The sequence below is a fragment of the Manis javanica genome, chromosome 4, assembly GCF_040802235.1.
Source record: "Manis javanica isolate MJ-LG chromosome 4, MJ_LKY, whole genome shotgun sequence".
Classification (NCBI taxonomy): domain Eukaryota; kingdom Metazoa; phylum Chordata; class Mammalia; order Pholidota; family Manidae; genus Manis; species Manis javanica.
The window spans coordinates 97,930,744-97,958,715 of NC_133159.1; the positions used below are offsets into that span (position 1 = coordinate 97,930,744).

At 43.9% G+C, this 27,972-nt stretch overlaps 1 protein-coding gene across 1 annotated transcript in view; it reads left to right on the forward strand.

Annotated features, from left to right (window-relative positions):
- The first annotated feature begins 470 nt into the window (after positions 1-470).
- LOC108392185 (transmembrane domain-containing protein TMIGD3-like) overlaps positions 471-27,972 on the forward strand; it is an 87,929-nt gene continuing 60,427 nt past the window's right edge. The window contains 2 exon segments of the mRNA XM_037005382.2: positions 471-529; positions 1,527-1,652. Coding sequence (XP_036861277.2) covers positions 471-529; positions 1,527-1,652 — 185 coding nt within the window.

Genomic DNA, 27,972 nt, shown 5'->3' on the forward strand with positions numbered 1-27,972 from the left:
TCTCCCCACTCCTCACAGCATTTCAGGCCTCATCATATTAAGTTACCTGTAATCCCTCAAAGGTGCCAAGTTACGTGTACCATATGGGCTTTGGCACGCGTAGGTTCCTCTGCCCGAGGCATCTCCTTCTACTTGGCCCTGATTCAGCTTTTCCACTTTCAGTTTAGATTAGTGCTACCCAACAGAAATACTAGATGAGCCACATGTTTATTTAATTATAAATTTCCTGGTAGACACATCTTCAGTGGTGAGAAGTACATAAGCCCTATGGCACAACAGTATCTTATGTGATGCAATGGCAAACGTGGAAGGCAGTCTTACCAAAACAATAAAGTTATTTTTAATGAAAAGTATTTCATACTTTAAAATTCATTTAAATAAGTTAAATTAAAATTCAGTTTCTCAGTCATTCTAATGACGTTTCAAGTGCTATGGAACCCACGTGGCTGGTGGCCACCCTATTGGACAGCATGGTTTCGGACTGCACTTTCTCTGGCATCCCCAGTCTGCACGGGGTGCCCTCCCATACGTGACCACAGTATTTTGTGTTTATCCCGATCATATGACTTACTGCACTGTGGTATTTGCCTGCTTACTTGTCTCTATTTTTCATCAGGCTCTAAGCTTCTTGACAATTAGGGCTTTGTCTTATTCACCTTTGTATTTCAGCATCCAGCCATCCTGGCCCAGCTTATTTGTTTGAATAAGGTTGCATGCCTGAACAGCGACAATCTCCTCGGGCCGTCAGAGAACTACAGAACCTGGTCCCTGCCTTGCTCTTGGACCTTACTTCTACTACCACCTTCCGCTTGTTCACACTGGCTCCTTGAAGGCCCTATGTTCACATTAACCTCAGGCTCCTCAGTACTATGTTCTCTGTGCCTGGAAGGCTTTTCCCCTGGAGAGCCAATGAACTTTTGCTAATTCCCTCATTGTATTCAGCATCTCATTAAAGTGCTTTTCCTGGCCAACCTTTTGAAAATGGGCCCCATTCTGTCAGTCATTTTCTAACCCCTTAACTTTTTCATTACAATGTCCATTACCATCTGGCATGCTATTTACTTAAGTAATCTGACTCTCCCTACTAGAATGCAAGTTTCACGAGAGTAGGCACGAGAGTGTTTTTCAAAGCTATTTTTCCAGAGCTAGAACAATCCTTGGCACCTAAAAGGAGCTCAGTAAATATTTATTAACTGCAAGATTAGACTATCTGTCACGAAGGAACTTAGGGAAAGAGAAAAGATAGCAAGGCATTCAGAAGCAAAGGTCCAGAAATCTCAATATTTCTCCCACTTGAAATTTCAAAACATCATTAGAAAGTTATACCCAATGACCAGCTTTCCTTGGTGTAGGGTGCAAAAGTTGCTGCAAGAGACAAAGGATAATCATGAAATTTAGGAGGTTGAGGCTCCATGAGTATGTCCAGTTCTTTGTCCCCAGAACCAGGGAACCCCTGATTTTATAAAGGCAGAAGGGTTGAATGGATGGAATGTGGCTGTTAGAAGTTTCCATGGCAGTTGGTAAAGGAGACCACCAGTTAGACTGATAAAAGGCACTCCATCAGGGTACATGGAACACAAAGGGGCCAGGTAGGAAAGCTCCTGGGAAAAGCAGTCAGACTGGACTCTGGGCTGCTTGAGTCATGAGTGGCAGTGAGGCATAGCAGAAAATGTGAGAGCTGGAGGCGACGATCTAGGTCTGAGTTGGCACACTGACAACTTTGCAACATGACTCCTGGCTGTGGGGCAAACTAGGCTTTGTCCTCACTTGTGAAATAGAGATAATCTGTATTTCACAGGGTTGTTGTGAAGATGATGTGACATGTTTATGTGAAAGTGCTCTGCAAACTGTAAGGTATTTGAGAGATATTCAGATATACTTACTAGCACTGTAGGCTTTTCCCCATGAGTTCTCTTGTCTGCCCCTCTACACATTCAAGCTTTGAATTTATTGATTATATACAACTCAGAGCTCTTGTAAGCTTTTATTTTGTTATAGAGCTCAAGCCCTTTCTTTTTGAATGTTTCTCAAGGTTCAGAAAAAGGAGTCTTGGTCAGGTCTCAGAGAAACACCATAATTTGTGACCTAAGGAGCTGCATTTTGGTATTTTAACAACAGTGTTTTCTAATGATTTCATGTGTGAATTTTTTATCTCCCAGATAGACTGTAAGCAGCTTACTGCTAAGAGCACAGACTTTGGAGTCATTCAGTACTGGATTTAAATCTTGGCATTTCTACTTGCTGCTGTGTAGGACTTTGAGTAGGTTACTTAATCTCTTTAAGAATTAGTCTTCTCATCCACGATATTGACATCATTGTAATATCATTGTTAAAGTGTTGTGAGAATTAAAATAGATAATACATGTTCATAATACCAGTTCATAACCCAGTACCTAGTACATAGTAAAAATCTGATCAGTTGTATCTTCTGGGCCATAGCTGCTAGTATAGTTACTGGCTGAGAACACTGCTGTTTTTCCCAGGATAGTGTAGTGTCTTGGAGGCAAGGAAGAATGAAGCCAGCAGACAAGAGTATGGAGCAACAGGCAAAGCTCTTTTAATGAGGGAGAAGAGAAAGATCCTGCTACTCAGGAGGGGCTCCAAGGGTGGATGCCATCAGGGCTTTTGGGGTGGGGCGGGGGCTGTTGTTTATATTGCCTCTTAGGAAGTCCCGCCCTCCCCAGGCCAAATAGAGAACTGAACTGGTGCCATCACAACCCGCTCCTGACTGGCTAAAAGTACAATGCCTCATTTACATAGGGCATGAACAATCAGAGCTGAGGTCTAACTGTTCTTTTGAATCGCTTAGTTGGATTGGAGTTTTTTTTTTTTGGAATTTACAAGGGCCTTGAAACTTCCAAGGACCCTGAAGCTTCTTGAAATCTACAAAGGCCCTGAAGCTCCTTGAAACCTACAAGGGCATTGAAATTTATAGGGGCTCTGAACTCTGCCTGCCTCCCTCTATTGTCTGCCTCAGTATTACACTAGGCACTAGTATTGGGTTGTCCCAAAATACTTAATTGAGAACGGGAAGTAAAGCAAAGAAGGAAAACACAAATTCAAGGCCAGTTTTTATTTTAATCTGCCAGCCTGTCAATAGGAACTGAAAGGGTTGTGCCATCCCAACCCAGGCAGAGACTTAAACAGTTATATAAACACCACTGATTTTCCCGCGTTCACAATGAATCTCACTTGAATATGGCACTGGGTTTGGGTAGGGAAAGGGAATATTGGTAATATTAGTCCTGAAATGTTGGTGGGATATAGGTATGAGGCAGCATATATATATTTTGGTATCATTAATCTACAATTACATGAAGAACATTATGTTTACCCCCCACATACCCCATTACAGTCACTGTCCATCAGTGTAGTAAGATGCTGTAGAATCACTACTTGTCTTCTCTGTGTTGCACATCCCTCCCTGTGCCCCCCTCCCACATTATACATGCTAATCATAATGCCCCCTTTCCTCCCCCCATCCCTCCCTTCCCACCCATCCTCCCCAGTCCCTTTCCCTTTGGTAATTGTCAGTCCATTCTTGGGTTCTGTGAATCTGCTGCTGTTTTGCTCCTTCAGTTTTTTTCTTTGTTCTTATACTCCACAGATGAGTGAAATCACTTGATACTTGTCTTTCTCTGCCTGGCTTATTTCACTGAGCATAATACCCTCTAGCTCCATCCATGTTGCTGCAAATGGTAGGATTTGTTTTCTTCTTATGGCTGAATAATATTCCATTGTGTATATGTACCACATCTTCTTTATCCATTCATCTACTGATGGACACTTAGGTTGCTTCCATTTCTTGGCTATTGTAAATAGTGGACGCAGGGTATTTTTGAGGATATTTTTCCATTTCAAATCATCTCCCCATTTTCAGACCATGTGTCTTGATTTTTATTCAGAAAATTTGATGGGCACATATGGACATGTGTTATTGTACATCACTAAACATGATTAGATTTATGTTTATTTATTCAGTAGTTTAATTTGTCCATACAGTCAACAGTCTTTAAACTAATGAGTTTTGTGCTAAGGTTTAGGCATCAAAGTTAAGGCACTGTTCTTGACCTCATGTTCTTGGTGCAGGAGACAGACTCAAAACCAACTATGTTGAAATGCTGAGTGTGCTATTTTAATGGTTATGTATGGATGACGTGGGGTATAATTTCCTCTTATTCTGTAAGATTTTTTAAATAAGGTATACATTTTTAGGTAGAATTATTTTTCATCTCAGTCTTTTGAAGATATTATACTTCTCTATTCTGGCTTCCATTATGGTTTTGAGAAATCAGTTGTCAGTCTAAGTAGCATTCCTCTGTAAGTGATATGTTTTCACTTTGGCTATCCTAACATTTTCTTTTTGTGAACCTATGGTTTTACTCTTAAGTGTTTATATGTATATATGTTTGTTTTCTAGGATTTACTTGTGATTCCTTCAGTTGAACATTGCTATCTTTTATCAGCTGTGGATTATCAACCATTACAATTTTTTTCAAATTTTCAAGAATTTGTCTCATAGTATACATAACAAGATTTATCATTTAACCATTTCCAAGTGTTCAATTCAGCAGCATTAAGTACATTCACCTTGTTGTGCAACCATCACCACCATCATCTCCAGAACACTTTTTATTTTCTAAGACTGAAATTCTGTCCACATTAAACACTAACTCCTTTCCACAGGCCCAGGAAATCACCATTTTATTTTCTGTCTCTATGTTTTTAACTACTCTAGGTACCTCAAGTAAGTGGAATCATATAATATTTGTCATTGTATAACTGTGTTATTTCACTTAGCATGATTTCTCAAGGTTCATTCATATCATAACATGTGTCAGAATTTCCTTACTTTTTAAGGCTGAATAATATATTATTCCATATATGTATATATATTAAGTTTTGTTTATCCATTCATCCATTGATAAACATTTGGTTGTATTTCCATCTTTGGGTACTGTGAATAATGCTGCTATGAACATCGGTATATAAATATCTGTTTGAATGCCTGTTTTCAATTCTTTTGGTATATACCCAGAAGTGGAATTGCTGGATCATATGGTAATTCTATTTTTAATTTTTTGAAGAACCACTATATTGCTTTCCAGGGAAGCTGCATCATATTACATTCCTACCAATAATGCACAAAGGCGCCAATTTCTCCACATTCTCAGTATTTGATTTTCTGCTTTGTTTGGTTTTGTTTCAGTTTTTTTTTTTTTGGTATCATTAATGTACAATTACATGAGCAACAGTATGGTTACCAGATTCCCACCATTATCAAGTTCCCACCATATACCCCATTACAGTCCCTGTCCATCAACATAGTAAGATGCTATAGAATCACTACTTGTCTTCTCTGTGTTATACTGCCTTCCCCATGCTCCCTCCTACATTATGTGTGCTAATCATAATGCCCTCTTTTCCCCCTTATCCCTCCCTTCCCACTGGTCCTCCCCAGTCCCTTTCCCTTTGGTAACTGTTAGTGCATTCTTGGGTTCTGTGAGTCTGCTGCTGTTTTGCTCCTTCAGTTTTTTTCTTTGTTCTTATACTCCACAGATGAGTGAAATCATTTGATACTTGTCTTTCTCCACCTGGCTTATTTCACTGAGCATAATACCCTCCAGCTCCATCCATGTTGTTGCAAATGGTAGGATTTGTTTTCTTCTTATGGCTAAATAATATTCCATTGTGTATACATACCATATCTTTATCCATTCATCTACTGATGAACACTTAGGTTGCTTCCATTTCTTGGCTATTGTAAATAGTGTTGTGATAAACATAGGGGTGCAGATGTCTTTTTCAAACTGGGCTCCTGCATTCTTAGGGTAAATTCCCAGGAGTGGAATTCCTGGGTCAAATGGTATTTCTATTTTTAGTCTTTTGAGGACCTTGTACTGGTTTCCACAATGGTTGAAGCAATTTACATTCCCACCAGCAGTGTAGGAGGGTTCCCCTTTCTCCACAACCTTGCCAGCATTTGTTGTTGTTTGTCTTTTGGATGGTGGCCATCCTAACTGGTGTGAGGTGGTATCTCATTGTGGTTTTAATTTGCATTTCTCTGCTGGTTAATGATGTGAAGCATATTTTCATGTGTCTGTTGGACATCTGAATTTCTTCTTTGGAGAAGTATCTGTTCAGATCCTCTGCCCATTTTTTAATTGGATTATTTGTTTTTTGTTTGTTGAGGTGCATGAACTCTTTATGTATTTTGGATGTCAGCCCCTTATTGGATATGTCATTTATGAATATATTCTCCCATACTGTAGGATGTCTTTTTGTTCTACTGATGGTGTCCTTTGCTGTACAGAAGCTTTTTAGCTTGATATAGTCCCACTTGTTCATTTTTGCTTTGTTTCCCTTGCCCAGGGAGAAATGTTCATGAAGAAGTTGCTCATGTTTATGTCCAAGAGATTTTTGCCTGTGTTTTTTTCTAAGAGTTTCATGGTTTCATGATTATATTCAGGTCTTTGATCCATTTTTAGTTTACTTTTGTTTATGGCGTTAGACAATAATCCAGTTTCATTCTCTTACATGTAGAAAGGAAAGGAGCGACACACAGCAGCAATTCACTGGAGAATTCCGCTTTATTAGGGAAAGGTGCTGGGTTATATAGGAAGGGGCATGAGCTGATTGAGGTGACACTTCTACAGGGCTGGTGGCTATTGGCTAGGTGCTGGGATTAGGGGGGGTGAGGAGTGAGTTCACTATCTTATGGGTGGGGGCCCTTCATTCCCCCCTTTCTCCTCTATGGGGTTGTGGACATTGCTTTTTCTCTGACTGCTTCCTGCTGAATGGGGGCGGAGAAGGGAGTGAGGGCTTGAGGACTGGGAGGAAAGGGTTGATAGGACTCCCCACAGTAAGGACGAGTAGGTGTGGACTTCTTCAGGTTGGAAATCAATGAAGGTTCCCTGTAACTATAGGTTGAGGACTTGTTGATTCTAATGGTGCCAAGAGGATACGGGTGCCAGAAGCCATGCGTCTGTGGCCATTGTTTCTAGGAACAGTTTCCAGCAGAGAGAGGGGTCCATCTCAGCGTGTGGTGAGGAGGTTACGTGAGGTGAGGAGGTTACGTGAGGGTGAGGGATCTTCTGTGGCCAGAAGCTGATAGTTCCTGAGTAAAAGCTGGTTGAAAGTTTGATTAGAGATTTTTCTGACTTGGGATTTAATGAACTTTATTATACAGGGTAAGAAGAGACAGGCGAGAAGAATGATTATTATGGGGCCTGCAATGGGCCAGAGCCAGGTGAGGAAGGGGTTTGTTAGTATTGAAGAGAATGGGTTGGAATTGGAAGCAGAGTGGAGGCTGGAGGCAAGGTCAGTGAGTTTGGTGATGTCAGTTTCTACAATGCCGGATTCGTTGATGTAATAACAGCACTCTTCCCAGAGGAAGACGCAGGTGCCACCCTTCTCAGCTGTAAGCAGATCTAGGGCCCACCGGTTTTGAAGGGTGACTTTAGCTAGCGAAGTGACCTGTCTTTGGAGAGAGGCCAGGGAATCGGCAGTGGATGTCAGGGCTCCCTCAAGTTTGGCGTTGAGATCTTTAATTGCCCACAGAGAGTGACCCAAGGCTCCTCCCAAAAACCCTGCCCCAATGACTGAGGTGGTCAAAGAGATAATGACCATGATGGGAAGGAAAGCAGCCCTTTTTGTGCACGAGGGCAAGGGAGGTTGGAGCTCAAGAAATTCTGCCAAGTTGTAAAGTGTAAGCTGTGGGATTAGGGTGACGAGAATGCAGGGTGTGCTGGAGTTGGGAGGCAGTGAAGTGCACTGGAGGGGGGTGGAGTTGGGCCTACACAGTGGTGGATGGTGAGATTATCTACGTATTTTGGTTCCCATAGGGGTATGTCTGCCAGGGGGCGGAGGGGTTGTCCTTCTGCATGGAAGGAGTAGTTGGAAATATTAAGGGGCACGGTGGCCAGCAGTGGGCACTGTAGTGATGCGCACAAGAAACAATTGGCGGTGTTGAGGGTGTGGTTGAGAAAGATGGTGGTGTCTTGAATGAGCTGTAACCAATAGTAGGAGGAATAAGAAGATGAAGAGGCACCGTCAAGAGTTTGGATAATGACTTTTTTGGAATGTCTGATATTTGATGCAACTTGAGAGATCTGGGAGTGAGAGGGAACATACTCTTGAGAGATATGAAGGGTACCGTGGGGGGTCGAGGATCCCCCATAGTAAACTGAGGCTGTGACCCCAGTGGCCCATCGAGAGTCCCAGGGATCTGGGATTGATAAGGAGAATGAGCTGTTGGGATATTTTATGAAACAGTTGGAGGAGTAATACTGTGGGTACCAGGAGTTACTCATGTAGTGAATGACGCAAGACCAGTAGGGACATCCCCCGTAGGTGTCTGGCCATCGCCTGCAATAGGCTTGTTTTTGGTCATAGAAGAAGCAGAGGTAGGGAGAATAAAGGTATCTGCTAGTGAACACTTCGGGGAGGGAGGAAAGTGGAGGTATAAAGTCTCAGAGCAGCCTTTCAGAGGGCAGCCTGATGTGGCAATGAGGGCAGTAACTTTTGTTTGATACTGTGTGTAAGTCTGTCTGACTTTGAATCGCTATACAAAGGAGGCTGGGGTGGCGGGGAAGACAATAGGAATGAGGGGAAAAAAGCGAGAGAGCAGTAAAGGAGGAAAAAGTCATGATTCGGGTATGGATGGCAAAGGGGGTGAACGGGATTTTGGAGGAAAGAGGACAGTAAGGTCAGGAGTCTGGAGGGAGAGAGAGTCTGTAAACTTTTGTAGGTTAAGAGATCTTTTAGGTGATGTGGGGACAGAATGGTAAGGGGCACCCTGAATGTCAGTTTGTGAGCTTCTTTCTGCAAGAGCTGTCCAGCGGCTAATGCCCGTAGGCAGGGGGCCCATCCCCGAACTGTGGGGTCTAATTGCTTGGAGAGATAAGCTACTGGGGCAAAGGATGGGCCATAATATTGGCCTAGGACTCCTAGAGCTTGACTGGACCTCTCATGAATGTATAATGAGAAGGGTTTTGACAAATGAGGGAGATGGAAAGCTGGAGCTTCTACAAGGGCTTGATGGAGCCTAATGAAGGAGTGTTGGGGTGAGGATGATAATGGTTCTTCAGGGGGGCCCTTGCTGAGGTCATATAGGGGTCTTGCCAACAGGGAGAAGTTAGGGATCCATGCTCTAAAATACCCAGCCAGGCCTAGAAAGGAAAGGATTTCTGTCTTGGTTTTGGGAATGGGCAGGTCAGAGAGGAGCCATTTTCTGTCTAAGGTAATGCACTTTCTTTGTTGAGACAGGAGGAATCCAAGGTAAGTGACAGAAGGGGAAGAGTTTTGAGCTTTGACGGGGGATACCTGGTAACCTCTGGAAGCTAGAAGGTTAAGTAGGGAGGCAGTGTCAAGTTGAGACTGTTCCCACGAGGGACTGCAGAGTAGAAGATCGCCCACGTATTGTAATAAGGTGGACTCGGAGTGATCATGATTAAACTGTTTGAGGTCCTGAGCTAGGACCTGTCCAAAAATATGGGGACTATCTCAGAAGCCTTGTGGCAAAACTGTCCAAGTGAGTTGTTCAGAATGTCTTGTGTATGGGTCCGTCCAGGTGAAGGCGAAAAAATCTTGGGAGGAGGGGTCCAGAGGGATAGAAAAAATGCGTCATTGAGACCTAGGACTGAGAAGTGGGATGCCGAGGCAGGGATCTGCGATAAAAGGGTGTATGGATTTGGAACTAAGGGATGGATAGGGAGAATGGCCTTGTTGATGAGGCGAAGGTCTTGGACAAGTTGGAAAGATCCGTTGGTTTTTTTTTACAGCTAATATGGGGGTATTAAATGGGGAGTGAGTGGGTTTGAGGTAATTTTTGTTTAAGAGATCTTGAATGATGGATTGGAGGCCTATGAGGGCTGAAGTGGTTAGGGGGTATTGGGCCTGACGGATATACTGAGAGGGGTGATGTAATTTGATAGAAGCAGGAAGACATAGAGCCATGGAGGGGCTTGTAATGTATCAAACTTTGGGATTTACAGGGTGTATGAGGGCGGAACCGGAGCTTTCATTGGGTAGTGGGGGGTCGTCGGCTATGAGGGCCATCAGAAAGGGAGTATTGGGGTCTGTGAGAGTGGATATAGTTATGGATATGTGGAGGAGAGAAAGGATGTCTCGTCCTAGTAAAGGGATGGGACACTGGGGCATAACCAGGAAAGAGTGGAAGAAAGGTATGGGATTGTCTTGGATTGTGCATAAAAGGGGGGGGGTTTAATGGGAACTTCTGTTTACTTCCTACCCCGACTGTAGGAGTAATGGCAGGCGTGGTAGGGCCCCGGTATTCTCGCAAGACTGAGAAGGTGGCTCCTGTATCTAGGAGGAAGGAGATGGGGTGACCGTCTACTGTTAAAATTACCCTGGGCTCCTATTTGGTGATGGAAATGGTCAGGCGAGAAGCCCCCGGGCCCCATCAATCTTCTTCTGCCAGCCCCACTATGGCGGGCTTAGGATGGGGGTTGTTCGTCCAGCCTCCCCTTCAGGTGGCTGGGCAATCAGACCCCCAGTGGCCCTTTTTGTGGCATCTGGGGCATGGGGTGGTAGGAGATCTGGGGAGGGGCACACCCTTGACCAATGTCATTCTTGTCTGCACTTGAAACAAGCTCCTGTGGGGGGCTTGTTTGTAGATCGGCGCCAAGGTTGTGGTTTTATCAGCTGGGCCAACATTTGGAAATTGGCCTGATCAGCCTTTTGTTTACGGCATTCTTTCTCCTCCTCCCGGTTATGGAAGACTTTAAAGGCCACTGTTAGGATCTTAGTCTGTGGGGTAGCAGGGCCCTGTTCTAACTTTTTGAGTTTAGCTTTAATGTTGGGGTAGCTTTGAGCTAGGAAGTATGTCATAAGGACATGTCTTCCGTCAGGCGTTTCTGGGTCCAGGCTGGTATACTGTAATAGGGCTTGAGTGAGTCTGTCTAAGAACTCGGAGGGACTTTCCTCCCTCCTTTGAATTATGTCTTGGAGCTTTTGAAAATTGACTACTTTACGAGCTGCCTTTTTCAGACCTGCTATTAGGCAGGAGGTGAAAATATGTCGAGAGCAGAGATGCACGACGGTGTTATAATCGCAGTGTGGGCCTTGTTCGGGGACAGCGGTGGGGCCAGGGGGGTAGGTGGGGTCAGTCCTGTGGGTTTCGGTAGCGTGCGTTTGGGCGAAGTCCTAAACTCGTCTACGCTCTTCAGGAAGGAGGGTATTGGCCAGGAGCATGAAAATGTCATGATGTGTGAGGCTGTATGACTGGAGGGTCAATTGAAACTCCCTGATGTATGTCGTGGGATCAGTGGAAAAGGAACGTAGGCATTTCTCAAGTTGGGCTAAATCTCCTAAGGAGAAAGGGACGTGAACATGCACGATGCATTCAGATCCTGCTACCTCCCCAGGGGGGCGATAATTTTGGGAAGCCCTTGGGATCAAGTCTGAGGGGGACTGAAGGGTTCTGGCTCAGTCTGTGGGGGAGAAACAGTTGATGAGGGCAAAGATGGAGGAGCCCCCGGGGACGTAATTAAAGGGGGGCTGAAAGGCTCCTCAGGCTCAATCCATGGGGGAGGGGCAGGTGAGGGGACTGAAGGTGGAGTGGGTGAGATGGGGGAGGAGATGGTGGGGGAGTAAAGGAGAAGGGCTGTTGTAGGAGAAGAAGGGGAAGGGAGTGAACGGGAGGCTTCTGCAGGGGTGGTGGTGGTGGAGGAAGGGGGAGGGGCTGTTGTAGGAGAGGAGGGGGATGGGGTAGGCGGGAGGCTTCTGTGTGAGAGACAGCTTGTAGGCTAGAATAACTTGGGGGGAGGCGGTGGGGAGGAGGAGGCGGAGCAGCGAGGGAGGTGGGAGGAGGAGGGGGAAGGGAGTGAATGGGAGGCTTCTGCGGGGGAGATGACTTGCAGGCTAGGAGAACTTGGGGTAAGGTGGGGGGAGGCGGGGGAGGAGGGGAAGGAGGAGGCGGAAAGCTTCGATATAGGGAATCTCCTATTTTTTCAGGCGCTGGCAGTAGTTAAAGAGATCGCGAGTGGTGTTAGGATCAAGAGTTCCCCCTGCGGGCCATTGGTTGTTGTTGTCTAGGGGGTATGTCGGCCAATCTTGGGAGCAGTATTTACGGAGAAGTTTTGGTTTTATATCAGGCGTCAGGGAGAGGGTAGCCAGATGCTTAAGCAGGCATTCAAGAGGTGAACTTTCAGGGAGGGATGAGGAGGCTCCCATGGCTAAAGGACAGAGACGGAGACAAACAGGGGAAGACGAACGGAGATCCTCGGACTGGGAGCAGACCGCAAGGAGACAAAGGGCGTCCCCGATGATCCTTGGTGGTCTGCGGAAACTCGTATATGAGTCAGAATTTCTTAGGAAGTGTGGGTCGTCACCCAGACTTCTCTAAGAAGGCAGAGTGCCGGAGTCACGAGGTACCTAGTACTAGGAATTTTCGGCGGACGGAACAGATTTCGGCAGATGGAATGGAAGGAGGAGGGGGGAAAAAGGGAGCGTTCTCATCTGCAAAGGAGTCACCTCGTTTATGGCTGTTGGAGGTGGGCCTGAGGGTCTGCCGCAGCTGTGAAGGCCTGAGGCGGGGAGAGTTCCCTCCTCGTCCCTGAGTGTCAGGGCCTTGCTGGACGATCACGGTCAATGGCACTGCGATAGCTCGGGGAAGAGCGGCCCACTCCGGGGGAAAACTTACCCAAAGGCCAAAGAGGAGTGGTGAGTGTGAGGAGCCAGCATCAGAAAAAGAGGACTAGGGCAAGCTGCTGCTGGTGTCGGGGGAAGACGGGGCCCAGCTGGGGTGTCCTGTCTCCCAGGTTTTGGCACCAATGAAAGGAAAGGAGCAACACACAGCAGCAATTCACCGGAGAATTCCGCTTTATTAGGGAAAGGTACTGGGTTAAATAGGAAGGGGCATGAGCTCATTGAGGTGTCACTTCTACGGGGCTGGTGGCTATTGGCTAGGTGCTGGGATTAGGGGGGGTGAGGGGTGAGTTCGCCATCTTATGGGTGGGGGCCCTTCACATGTAACTGTCCAGTTTTGCCAGCACCAGCTGTTGAAGAGGCTGTCATTTTCCCATTGTATATCCATGGCTCCTTCATTGTGTATTAATTGACCATATATGCTTGGGTTAATATCTGGAATCTCTATTCTATTCCACTGGTCTGTGGGTCTGTTCTTGTGCCAGTACCAAATTGTCTTTATTACTGTGGCTTTGTAGTAGTGCTTGAAGTTGGGAGGTGAGATTCCCCCCTGCTTTATTTTTCCTTCTCAGCACTCAGTTTTCTTTTTTGATAACAGCCATCCTAATGGATATGAGGTGGTATCTCATTGAAGTTTTGATTTGTAGTTCCCTAATGAATAGTAATATTGAACATCTCATATGCTTATTGGCCATTTGTATATCTTCTCTGGAGAAATGTCTATTCAAGTCCTTTGCCCATTGTTAATCACATGTTATTTTTATGTTGTTGAGTTGTAAGAGTTTCTTATCTATTCTAGATGTTAATTCCTTGTTAAATATGTAATTTGAAGTATTTTCTCCTATTCCATGGGTTGCCTTTTTACTCTGCTGAAAAGATCCTTTGAGATATAAAGGTTTAAAATTTTGATATAGTCCAAATTATTATTTTTTTCTTTTGTTACCTAAGCTTTTGGTGTCATATACAAGAAATCATTGCCAAATCAAATGCCATGAAGGTTTAAAAGGTTTATACTTTTAGCTCTTTTATTTAGGTTTTTGATCTATTTTGAGTTAATTTTTGTATATGATATAGGTAAGGGTCCAGCTTATATTTTTGCATTTGAATATCCAGTTTTCCTAATACCATTTGTTGAAAAGACCATTACTTCTTTAAATACTGCCTCTCCCTTTACTTTCTAGTCTCTCTTTTGGAAAGTTGAATAGACCCCAATTTAGCTTTCTCACTTCATTCTCCATGTTTCTTAATCTCTCCTTCTTAGTTTCCATTATCTTTGTAATATAAATTCTATATTACTTCTTCAGCTTTGTTTTTTAATTTACTAATTCTTCTTCTGAGTCAGCTTACTATTTAGCCTCTCCACTGAGTTTTAAATTCATTACATTTGTTTTATTTCTAGAAGGCCTACTTAGTTCTGTTCCAAATATGTCTGGTATTTTTCTATAGTCTCTTAATCTTTAGTTACTCTTAATACTTTCAACTAATTCTCTTTTAAAACATGTTACACATACTTATTTAATATTCTGTAACCATTAATACCTATATTTAAAGCCTTGGCGATGATATTTCTCCCTTATGTATTGTTTATGCTGTTTCTCAGAGAATTGTGTGTCCTTATGTATTTTGCAATATTTGATTGTGAATTATTTGGAATTTTTGTGGGAATTCTTAGAGGACAGACTGGAGAGAATTTAGGTTTTCTTTTGCCAGAAGCTTGGGTACTACCACTCTGGGACCACTTTAACTTTTTGATTTGAGTTTTTTTGGAGCATGAAATGTGAGGGCCGGGCCCCTGGCCAGGGCTCGGTCCCGGGGCTGATCCACCGCAGCTCCCTTGCCCAGTGGTAGTTCTAAGACCTGGTATTTTAGCCTCATCACCAGCTGGAGAAAATGGCGCCCATTTCCTGCTCACCACCCTTTCCCCTCTTCCCTGTTGGGGATTGGCCCAGCAGACTTCCGTACCCGTGCACAGCTTGTGCTGCCCGCTTAGAGTGGCGCGTGACACCTGTCCACTTAAAGGTCATGCATGATACTGTCCCGGATTGGTTGGGTGACTGAATATAAGGGAGCCCGCCGGGAGGGAGAGGAGCTGCCCGACAACTGCTGTAACCGCCGCGAGAGATTAGACAATAAAGCCTAGAGAAGAATCAAGACCTTGGGTGTGTTGCTTTGGTCCCTGAAGGGTCGTGACAAGTGGTGCCGAACCCCGGGAATCACTAAACCTCGTCGTGACCTGATCTGCTGACCCTGGCGCCTGCCAATGAAGTAGAGCTTGTAACTCTTCAGGAATGTCGCTGGACGCCATTCGGTCAGCTGGCCAGACTGGGAGAGGGAACTGAGGAGGGTGAGTGGATCGGCAAGCAAACCGAAAGTATACGTGGCAGGGCAGACAGCAGGCAGTTGCCGTGGGTGTTTATGTGTAGTGTGTGTGTCCTGTTACTGTTTGTGACATTGTTTATTATAATATATGGAATGAGGAGGCGCCAGTGAAGTTTCGCAGAGCGGCAACGAAATCAAAAGGTTCGCAGAGTGGCGACTAAATCAAAAGGTTCGTGGAATTAGTGACGTAGTCCATCTAAATCATAACTAGGATACTTGCCCCTTTAGAGAGAGGATGGGGACGGAGGCCTCTAGGCTTAGGGTCAAGGAACCTCTGAAAGTGCTCCTTAGAGCTAATGGAACCCCTTTGAAAACGAAGACTGCCAGGGCATTCCTGAACACTATAGAGAATCATGCCCCATGGTTCTTATTAGATGAAGGAAAAATCACCAGCCCTTTATGGGACAGGCTGGGGGATGACCTACGCCGGGCAGACAAGAGGGAGCCCCTTCCACCAGGGACAATCCCTATTTGGGGTCCAGTAAAAAATTGCCTGAAGGGACAGAAGCCAAGCTGCCGAGAGGCCATCCAAGAGGGGGAGGAAATATTAGAGGAAGTACGAGAAGAGCGTGCCTCTGCAAAGGCATCGGAAGGGGAATCTGAACAGGGACTGCCATCTGATGAGGATGAAGACGGGGAACTTTCGGGGGACGAGCTAGAGAACAGGTTTAATAGCAGAGCATCACGCCCGTCATATCCCTCCCATGAACCGTTGAGACTCCAGCCAAGGGAGGAGGGGGAGGCTCACCACACCCCCCTAAAGGCAGATAATGCCAAAGCAGGGCTAGTAACTCCCTCAGCCCCCATCGAACCCTCACGATTAAAACCAGGACCATTCACTTCATGGCCCGAGTTGCCACCTTATCAGCACTGTCACTGTAAAGATGGCTGGGTGAGGTGGGTATGCAGAGAAGGGCAGGCAGCATTCCCTGTAATAGAAGACCCAAACACTCAGCAAAGATATCATCAACCCGTAGACTTCAAAATAATCAAAAGCCTGAAGGAGGCCGCCACCACCTATGGGCCTCAGGCCGCCTTTACAGTGTCTCTGGTATAATCAGTGGCCTCCTTGAACCTAACCCCAGATGACTGGGCCAATGTCGCCAGGGCATCTCTCTCCGGAGGCCAGTATCTGACTTTTAAAACTGTGTGGCAGGAGTTTTCCCAGGATACTGCATGGCGTAATATTGCAGCAGGGAACCATCAATGGAACCTAAACATGTTAATGGGCTCTGGACCCTACTTAGGGCAGCACAATCAGGTCAACTACCCTCCTGCGGTTTACTTACAGATTTCCACAGCCGCGGTCAGAGCTTGGAAGACCTTACAAGGCACAGGGGATCTACAGGGGCAGCTTTCTAAGGTGTTGCAGGGGCCTAATGAGCCCTATGCAGAGGGGCCAACCTCTCGCGAGGTTGATGCAAACTGCCGGTAGGATCTTTGGAGATGCAGAAACAGCCATGCCCTTAGTCAAACAGTTAGCGTATGAGCAAGCAAACAAATGGTGTAAGGAAGCCATTCGGCCATGGAAAAATAAAGACTTAAACACCTATATTAAGGTATGTAGAGACATAAACGATAGTGTAGTTGAAGGGCAAGATGGCTGCTGCAATAACTCAAGGCTGCGCAATGTGCACGGCGGAGCCACCCCTCTAGAGGCATGCTTCTATTGTAAGCAGCCAGGTCACTTGAAGAGGGACTGCCCCAAGCTAGGGGGACCAGGAGGTAATGCCGCACCCATCAGGCAACCTCGACTGTGCCCTAGGTGCAGAAAAGGGAACCATTGGGCAAATGAGTGTAGATCAGTGGCCGATGTAGAAAGATGCCCACTGCCTCCACAGCAGCCAAAAAACGGGAGGCGGGGCCCCACACCTCAGGGCCCGCAAATGTATGGGGTGATTCAGCAAATCCCCCGAACACATTATCACCTGACCGATCAGAGCACTCACAAGGAGGCGGAGAACCAAGGAGAGCCACAACAGGGAGTGCCGGACTGGACTTCCGTGCCACCACCCGCCTCGTACTGACCCCAGAAATGGGAGTTCAAGTAGTGGAGTCCGATTACAGGGGGCCCTTAAAGAGGGGGGTGGTGGGACTCCTTTTAGGCCACAGTTCCACCACTAGAGCAGGCTTGATAGTCCATCCTGGAGTGATAGATCCAGATTTTGAGGGAATAGTAAAGGTGATGGTCTCCTCCCCGCGAGGCATTACCGCCATAAATCCAGGAGACCGCATTGCTCAAATTCTCATGCTTCCCAGTAACCATGACAATTTTGACAGTAAGAAGGTCATAAGGGGGACCTCCGGCTTTGGGTCATCTGGGGCTCCACTAGCTTGTGTCACGCTAGAATTAGGGGACCGGCCTATGTATGTAATCCAAATTAGAGGCAGGGAGTTTGTGGGGCTGTTAGATACTGGGGCAGATCGCAGCATCATCAGGGAAGAAGAGTGGCCTAAAGACTGGCCTCTAAATCTAGCTGCACAAACACTGAGAGGTCTGGGGATAGCCCAGGCACTAATGTACAGTGCAGCCATGCTGCCATGGAAGGACTTAGAGGGGCATCACGGTGTTATTCAACCATACATCCTAAAAATGCCTATGTTCCTATGGGGAAGAGATGTGTTAACACAAATGAATTTTAAACTAACTACAGAGACTTTTTACAGTGAGCAGTCTAATGCCATAATGAAAAAACAGGGGTATGCGGGCACTAGAGGACTAGGGAAGGATCTCCAAGGGAAAGAACAACTAATCCTTTTAGCAGGGAGACCGCCCAAAGGGCCCGGAGGACCAGGATTGGGTTTTTCTTCGGGCCACTGAGGGAAAACAGCCTATAGAAATAACATGGCAGTCAAAAAGGCCCATGTGGGTACCTCAGTGGCCCCTCACCAAAGAAAAGAAGGAAGCAGCCCACACTTTAGTACAAGAACAGATAGCAGCTGATCACCTCCAGCCCTCTACCTCGCCATGGAACACACCTTTTTTTGTAATTAGGAAAAAGTCTGGCAAGTGGAGATTACTCCATGATCTCAGGGCAGTGAACAGACAGATGGAGCTTATGGGACCTGTACAATTAGGCCTTCCTCTCCCTGTGGCCCTGCCCAGAGGATGGAATTCAATAGTGATAGATATCAAAGACTGTTTCTTCTCCATCCCGCTTCACCCCAGAGACTGTCAAAGGTTTGCCTTTACCGTGCCAGCAGTGAATCATAGTTGTCCCGATGAGCCATATGAGTGGATAGTATTGCCACAGGGCATGGCTAATAGCCCCACCATGTGTCAGATGTATGTAAAGAAGGCCTTACAAACCGTCAGGAAACAGTTTCCCCTGATAATCATCTATCACTATATGGATGACATTTTGCTGTGCAGTGAAGAGAAGAGACAACTGGAGTTGGCTCTCTGTTTCCTGCAGGAACATTTTGAGGAGTGGAACTTTAAAATAGCCCCTGAAAAGACCCAAACATCCAAAGTAAAGGAATATTTAGGAATGAGATTGGGAAACACAATGGCCAGGCCATTAAAGGTAACCATAAGGACGGATCACCTGAAAACTCTAAATGATTTTCAAAAACTACTGGGAGACATTAATTGGGTTCGTCCATATTTGAAACTCACCAATGAAGAGCTAAGTCCGTTATACGACCTCCTGAGGGGAGAACCTGATCTGGCCTCCCCTTGATCACTCACTGAAGAGGCGAGAAAAGCTATAACATTGGTTCAGTCACGCTTGCAGTTAGCGCAAGTCGAGCGGATTGATTACTCCAAACCAATTGCCTTCATAGTGCTCCCTAGCAATCATAGCCCCACAGGCGTACTATGGCAAGAGGGCCCTATACTATGGGTCTACTTGGCACATTCGCCCGGGAAGATCCTGGATTGGTATCCCCAGAGTGTGGCCGAGCTGATCTTGAAAGGTGTCAGGGTATCCACAGAGATGTTCAGTGCCCCTCCAAATACCATCATTACCCCATATACTGCAAAACAAATTGAATGTCTTACCACCTGCTGTGATGCATGGGCTATCGCCTGCACCATATCTAGTGCCACTTTCGATAATCATTATCCAAAATCCCCCTGGCTCCAGTTTTGCCTAGCTAACCCGATCATTTTCCCTAAAACTACCAGGAGGGAACCCATTCCTAGGGCTAAGGTAATCTTTACCGACGGCTCTAAGGATGGCACCGCCGCAATAGTTACCAATGAACAATCATGGACCCTCACATTCCCGGCGACATCCGCCCAGCAGGTAGAGCTGCTGGCAGTGGTGCAGGCCTTTAAATTATTTCCCCATGAGCCATTTAACCTCCTGTCAGACAGTCGATATGTAGTTAACTCAGTTACCATTATAGAAAATGCAGGGCACGTTAGAAAGACATCGCCGGTCACCGGAACACTTAGAAGCTTGCAGCACTTTATCTGGGATCAGGTCCATCCTTTCTTTATTGGGCATATCAGGGCTCATACTCCACTCCCAGGCCCGCTTGCCGAAGGAAATAGGAGAGCGGACAAACTAACCCGCAGCCCGTACATCCTAGCGTTAGCCAACCCAGTAGAACAGGCCACTAATTACCACAAGCTCTTTCATGTTAATTCCACCACCTTACAGATGAAATATCCTATTACAAGGGAGCAAGCGAGAGCCATAGTCCTCGGCTGTAAATGGTGTGTTGCTCTCCTACCCCTACCATCTCAAGGCATAAACCCAAAAGGACTACTACCAAACCACCTGTGGCAAATGGACGTCACACACATCCCCGAATTTGGGAACATGAAGTATGTTCATGTGTCCGTTGACACATGCTCAGGAGTAATCTTTGCCTCCTGCCACATGGGCGAAAAAGTCCGAGATGTTATTTCCCACTGCCTACAGGCATTCTCTGCCTGGGGCATGCCTAAACACCTGAAGACTGACAATGGACCAACATATACATCCCGACCGTTTCTGACATTTACTCAGACTCTAAACATTGCTCATACAACGGGTATTCCATACAACCCTCAAGGACAGGGTGTAGTAGAGCGCACACACAGAACACTCAAGGCCACTCTAATAAAACAAAAAGGGGGAATAGGGGCAGACTACAAATCCCCTAAAGATAAACTTAATATCATCCTATTTATATTAAATTTTTTGACATTGGACATAAACGGCCAGAGTGCGGCTGAAAGACACAGTCAGTCTGCCGACCCTGACAGGAAACCCAAAGTACTGTGGAAAGACGTGCTGGAAGGTAACTGGAAAGGCCCGGACCCAGTACTTATCTGGACCCGAGGCTCTGTTTGTGTTTTCCCGTAGGGCCAACACCAACCTATCTGGGTACCAGAGCGATACGTGAGGCGAGTGGAAAACTCGAGGACGGAAGAACAGAATGCTGATGCTGATAGCGCTCACGATCCTAGGGTGGACCCTGCCGCCAGTGAGACCTGAGCAGAGACAGCTATGGGGAGTAGTAAAGGCATGGCCACTGCCACTGCCCCCTGAGTAACCTATCAGCAGAGACTTTGAACACCCTGTCGCAAGCTACCGCTTCTGCGCTGACGCAGCAAAACCTTATTAATACACACTTGAAGAACGGTATAGTCTTGGTGAACCAGCGCATGGACCTTCTCCAGGAACAACTGGATTTGCTCGGTCAGACATGGCATTTGGGCTGTGTCAGTTCCTACACTGGACTGTGTGTTTCTAGCATTCCGTTCAACAACTTCTCTCGGGCTGCAAACCTATCCCGACAGCTGGGACACTTGCTGAACACAAACTGGTCTAGCGAACTCGAGGAGCTTACCGCGCAGCTAAGATTAGAAATCATGAATGTTAGCTCTAACACTGTTAATGTTATCTCCATGTCTCAATCAGCTATGACAGTGTTTGATGCTGTAAAGGCTTGGTCCGGGGTGGTAGTTATGGGTGTGATTGTGATCGCTGGACTGCTGCTCCTTGGCAGGGCAATTTGCTCTGTGCGGCGGCAGCAATTACAGGATAGACAAGTGCTGTTGCAAGCGATGGCTGCCCTGGAAGAAGGCGTCTCCCCAAATATATGGCTTCAGATGTTGGATCAGTAGCCAGAGACGGGTAAGATCTGGAGCTGCGCATATCAACCTAAGACAGGGCACAGACCAGAGCTGTCTGCCGCCTGAGGACGGGTAAGAATGCTGCAGACTCTGGGCGACCTAAGACAGGCATGATCCAAAGGCCACGCATTATATCAAACAAAGAAGGGGGAGATGTGAGGGCCGGGCCCCTGGCCAGGGCTCGGTCCCGGGGCTGATCCACCGCAGCTCGCTTGCCCAGTGGTAGTTCTAAGACCTGGTATTTTAGCCTCGTCACCAGCTGGAGAAGATGGCGCCCATTTCCTGCTCACCACCCTTTCCCCTCTTCCCTGTTGGGGATTGGCCCAGCAGACTTCCGTACCCGTGCACAGCTCATGCTGCCCGCTTAGAGTGGCGCGTGACACCTGTCCGCTTAAAGGTCATGCATGATACTGTCCCGGATTGGTTGGGTGACTGAATATAAGGGAGCCCGCCGGGAGGGAGAGGAGCTGCCCGACAACTGCTGTAACCGCCGCGAGAGATTAGACAATAAAGCCTAGAGAAGAATCAAGACCTTGGGCGTGTTGCTTCGGTCCCTGAAGGGTCGCGACATGAAAGAAATTTGAATTCAGGCCTCAAAGTTATTTGAAGCCTCATATGTGGTTAAAAATTAGCAAAGGAGACTTTTGGTCCCTGTATCAAATACCATGGCTGATATGTTGTTTTTCATTATATTCTTTTGAGGGTATGGATCTGTCTCTTTTAATTGTTCAGTCAGGGTATAATCCTGGATAGATGTTTGGGTCTCTATCTTACTGTTGAATTTATGTGGATTTGATACTTCTTATGCTGCCTCTGGGTGGTCATTAAAACAAATACTCTAGCACAGCCCCCAGCTTCAGTATTCACCCTCCTCTTTAGGTTCGAGATATGGCTTCATCTTTGACCCTTGAATATTTCTTTTATTTTCTTGCCAAGCAGGAGATATTTGTTCATTTTTACTTGGTGATTTTGAGAGGGATATAGCCAATGTGAAACCCTCTTGATACTACACACCTCCCATGGGCTCTCATACCTCTAAATTCTGTAATGTTCCTGACTTGATCTTTCATGTAAGTTTTATGTCTATTATTTTAATTCTCACAAGTATGTGAGACAAGCATTTTCATTATCATTGGTTCCATTTTAAGGACAAAGAAACTGAGGCATAGAAAAGTTAAAATACCTAAGGTCACACAGCCAACAAATAGTGGGTGTTTGAATCTGGAAACTGGCTCCAGAGCACATGCACTTAACTATTCTGATCAATCATATTAAGTTTCTGCTTTGTGCCAAGCACTCTTCTTTCCTGCTTACAATCGGAATGAAGAGGCAATCCGTACCCATGTGGGTCTATTCGAAAATAATATGATATATACACAAATTCTATATTATGTGTACAGATGTTTATAGAAAGAGTGGATCAATGGGGAAGTTTCCTGCTCATTTTGGACTAGAAATAGGTTTGGAGAAATGGATTTGAATTGACTAAACAGGAGAAAGGGGAACGGGGAAGAAATTCCAAAGGTGGGAGATGTGAGACCAATATCAGAAGCAGAAATGAGCATGATAATATATGTTTGAATATCCTGCCAAGAAACAGAAGATGGTATTCAGGAAAAATAAGCAACTAAGTTGGATAGGTATGGAGGAACCTGAATGCCAGATAAAGAAATTTAGATGTAATGGGTAGAAATTAGGTTTAAGGAAGATACTGGATGGAAGATATCAAAAATTGTGAAGGGTGTGAGATTTTACCTTACCTGCAAGCAAAAGGCTTGCCTGTTGTTGCATGGATGCTGGGAGAGTACATAGACTCCCAAGTCAGAGACAAAGGACTTTATTATTCAGGGCTCAGCAGGCAGCATGAGTTTCAGTTTCATATCCACTCTCCCTGCTCCTTGAGTCCCACAGAGGTGATGCCTAGTGAGTGCTATATTCACTGTGGCTTTGTGGCACAGCTGAAGAACCTCAAGCCTAAGGAATTCAGATCTTTTAGAGTGGGCTGCAAGAACACTGCCTGACTTTTGCATGGAGGGAGATAGTAACTTCATTACCCTAAACTGACAAACCTGTTCTCTGCTCTAGAGGGAGACAGTCCGAAAAAAAGACCATCTGTGCCTCTGCTTGCAAGATGGGAAGCAATGTGCGAAACCCATGAAAAACTGTTTCCTCAGGGAAGTATAACAATCTGAGTATGAAGAGTTTGGAACATTTCATGTGAGATCCAGGAGAGCAGGAATTTTATCTATTGCTATGGACTGAATGTTTGTGTACCCTTCAAATCATATGTTGAATAATCCCCAAGGTGATGGTATTTGGAGGTGGGACCTTTGGGAGGTAATTAGGTTGCAAGGGTAGAGCCCTTATGAATGAAATTAGTGCCCTTATAAGAAGAGGGACAGACAGATGGTCTCTTCCTGCTGCATGAGGACACAGCAAGAAGGAGGCCATCTGCCTACCAGGAAAAGGGCCTTCAACAGACACCACATTTGCTGGCACCTTGATCTCTATTTCACAAACTCCAGAACAGTGAGAAATAAATGTCTGTTGCTTAAGCCACCTAGTCAATGATGATTTGTTTTAGCAAACCAAGCTAAGACACCTGTTGTCAGTCATGGTCACTGTAACAGTCCTACAGATATGTGCATAATAGCCCTTCAATAAATATGCATGTAGTATCATGTAGCTGAATGCATGTAGTATCAAGCAATTTTTTAATATTTCCTAAATGCCAGGCCCAGTACTTATAACTTGACAAGTATACCTCATTTAATCCTCTTAACAATTGGTCTTTTTATTATCCCATTTTGCAGATGGTAAACCTGAGGCATAGAAAGTTTTAATTAATGCTCCAGATCATACATTTAGGAAGTGGTGAGATGGGATTCATACTCCAACATATAATTTTGTGCTTTTAACAAGAATGATAAAACTGCTTTTCAATGTTAGCCTGGTAGTGATAAAAACAGGAAAAGGGGGCTTTTGAGGGAATAATTGGATGGACTGTGTGATTTTCTGGATGTAGGAGATTTTTAAAAAGGTATGAATACTGATCTTAGTGAAAATGGCAGGATGAGGTACTACCTCCCTAAGTCTATCCTCCATATAAAGTAACTAAAAATCTGGTAAAAACAGTCAGAATCAATTTTTTCAGGAACCTGGAAACTAAATTTATGTTTGCAGCAATTCAGGCAGTACATATTCCAGAAAAACAGCTGAATCGTGAAAAGAATAGCAAGATTTGCAGTGTTAACTTGCCCTGGACTAATCTCTAGCTCCCCAGTTCACTGGTAGCCTTGAAGATAACAGCATCATTTCAGTACCAGAAGGAGTAGAATGAGTGTCATTTGGAAATATTTGTCTTTGGTTGATCTGTTTGATCATTCCTTAGAAGACCAGCTCAAAAGGCATATTTTATCTCATTTAACTTGGAATTTGCCTGGCCCTAAAGCCACTACCCATGATCATTTGTTGAAAATTTATAGACAAATGTTATAGCCTTTGCCGCTAAGGCAATGGATAACGCTGGGGCAAACAATAGATTAACCAAATACAATGGGAAGAAAAGCTGGGGAATGAGATGCCTTTAGAAATAAACATTTTGAAAAGCTGACATATTTCTAGGACTCTAGAAGGCCCAGGGCTGCTCTCAGGTTCAAGGAAGACCAGAAAATGTCCTAAGCTCTGATTTCTAATTGACCTGCACAAGCAGGAAGCAAGAACCAAGGCAGACTTTTAAATCTGGCTGAGTGTTGAAGGATGTATCCCGAAACCACCGAATCCCTCTGCAAGGACTGGAAGATTCTTTTTAGTTCCAGGTGTTTAAGGAAATCTCTGTCATTTACTAGCTGACCACTAAGTTAGAGAAGAGACTTACATTTCAGGGGCCATACATAACAAAGAATACAGTCTTTACAAAATTAGTTCCGGGAAGCCACTCAACAAACAATAGCTATAGCAAGCAGCAAAACAAAGCCTATGGAAGGAGTAGAATCTGATGTCAGAGTTTCCAAGTTATAATATTCAAAATGTCCAGTTTTCAATAAAAAAATTATGAGGCATGCATAGAAATAAGAAAGTATGTCCATTCACAGAAAACAAAACAATCAACAGGAAATATTCCTGCGGAAGCCCAGATATTAGACTTCCTAAACAAAGATTTTTAATGAGCTGTATTAACATGCTCAAAGACCTAAAGGAAACCTTACCTAAAGAACTAGAGAAAAGCATAAAAAGATGCCTCATCAAATAGAGAATACCAATAAGGAGATAGAAATAATAAAAAATAAACAAAATGTAAATTCTGGACTTGAAATGTACAATAACTTAAATGAAATTTCTTTAGATGTGCTCAATAGCAGGTCTGAAGAAGCAGAAGAAGAATCAGCTACTTGATGATAGGTCAGTTGAGATTATCTAATCTGAGGAACAGAAAGAAAAGAGAATGAAAAAAATGACAGAGCCTAAGAGACTTCTGTGATACTATTAAGCAAACTAACGTGTATGTATAATGAGAGTTCCAGAAATAAAGGGGAGAGAGAGAAAGGGGCAGAAAGAATGCTTGAGGAAATAATGTCCCCAAATATCTCAAATTTTATGAAAAATATTAATCGACACCTCCAAGAAGTTCAATGAACTCCAAGAAGGAGAAACTTAAAGAGAACCATACCAAAGACACAACATAAACTGTTGAAATCTCAAGACAAAGAGAGACTCTTGAAAGCAATGAGAAGCATTCATCATATACAGCTAACTTCTCATCAGAAGCTATAGAGGTCAGAGGCAGTGAGAAGACATTTAAGTGCTAAATGAAAAAAAACCTGTCAATCAAAAATTCTATAGTCAGCAAAAAAATCCCTCAGAAATGAAGGAGATATTAAGATATTCCCAGATAAACACAAACTGGGTTTGTTATTAGCAAACCTGCCCTACAAGAAATACTAAAGGGAGTCATTTAGGCTGAAATGAGAAGACACTAGACTATAAATCAAATCCACAAAAAGAAATAATGAACACTGGTAATGATAACTACACAGATAAAAGATAGCATTAATGTGCCTTTGTTTATAACTCTTTTTCCCTATCTGATTTAAAAGACAACCAAAGCAATAACTTAAATCTGTGTTGATGGGAAAACAACATATGTAATTTGTTACAATAATAGCATTAAAGAAGGGAGAAACTGGTCTATATAAGAGCAAAATTTCATATACTATTAAAATTAAGTGGTATTAATGTGAACTGGGTTGTTATAAATTGTTAATTGTAATTCCCAGGGAAATTTCCAAGGAAATTGAAATGCCCTGGAAATTCACTAATAAAATTATTCAAAATATGTGGTAACAGAAATGATTGGGAATTGAAATGATAACCTAGAAAGTGTGTCTATTTAATACAAAAGAAAATAATATTGGAGGAATTGAACAACAAAAAAGAAATAGGACATATAAACAATGAATAACAAATGGCAGAAGTGTTTCCCCATCAGTAATTATATCAAATGTAATTAATTAATTGATGGATTAAACTCTTAATTGAAAGATAGAGATTGGCAGAATGGATTTTTAAAAAGTTTCCAGCTATGTGCTCTTTATAAGGGACTAACTTTAGATTTAAAAACACAAATAAGTTAAGAAGCTATAGAGGTCAAAAGGCATAAAGATATTCAATGCAAGCAGTAATGAAAAGTGAGCTGGAGTAGCTACCCTAATGTCAGACAAATACATCAGACTTTAAGACAAAAACAGTCACAAGATGTACATTTTATTCCATGTACCTCAATATAAAAAGATTGTCATGAGAAACAAAGAAAGGCATTTTATAATGATAAAGGGGTCAGCCCATCAATAAGATGTAACAGTTATAAACATATACATCTAACAACAGAACCGAATAAAATTGACAGAATGGAAGGGAAAAATTGAAGGGAGAAAAACAGTTCTATAGTGTGTGTGTATATATATATATATACACACACACATAGTTGAATAAAGTAAATACATACAGTTGGAAACTTTAATACCCCAATTTCAATAATGCACAAAATGAATAGACTGAAGACCATCAAGTATGTAAAAGACTTCACACACTGTAAACCAATTAGACCTAATAGACATTATAAAACATTTCATCTAATGACAACAGAATAAACATTCTTAAGTGCACATGGAACATTCTCTAGGTTAGACAATTAGCTAGGCCACAAAACAAATTCTAATAAATTTAAAAAGATTGAAATCATGCAAAATATGTTCCCTTAGTACAATAAAATTAAGATTGGAAATCAGTAACAGAAGTAAGTCTGGAAGTTAAAACAATATACTCTTAAGCAACCAGTGGGTGAAAAAGAAATCACAAGGGAAATTGAAAATATTTTGAGAAGAATGAAAATGAAAACACATCATTGTAAAACTTAAAGGATACGGAGACTTTTGGAGGAATGCTAAGAGGGAAATCTGTAGTTGTGAACACTTTAATTAATTAAGAAAAAAGAAAGAACTCATCAATAACATAACGTTTCATCTTAAGAAGTAGAAAGCAGCAAGAAAACAAACTAAGCCCAAATAAAGAAGAAGGATGAAATAATAATCTGAGTGGAAATAGACAAAATAGAGTAGAAGAACAATAGAAAAAAATGACTGAACCCAAAAGTTGGTTCTTTTAAAAGGTCGACAAAGTTGGGAAACCTTTATCTAGATTGACCTTTATCTAGATTTATCTAGATTGACCAGAAAAAATAGGGAGAAGGCTCAAATTACTAAAATTAGAAATGAAAGCAGGCACCTTACTATTGACCTTAAAGAAATGGAAAGAATTATAAGAGAATATTATGAACAATTGTGTGTCAAAAA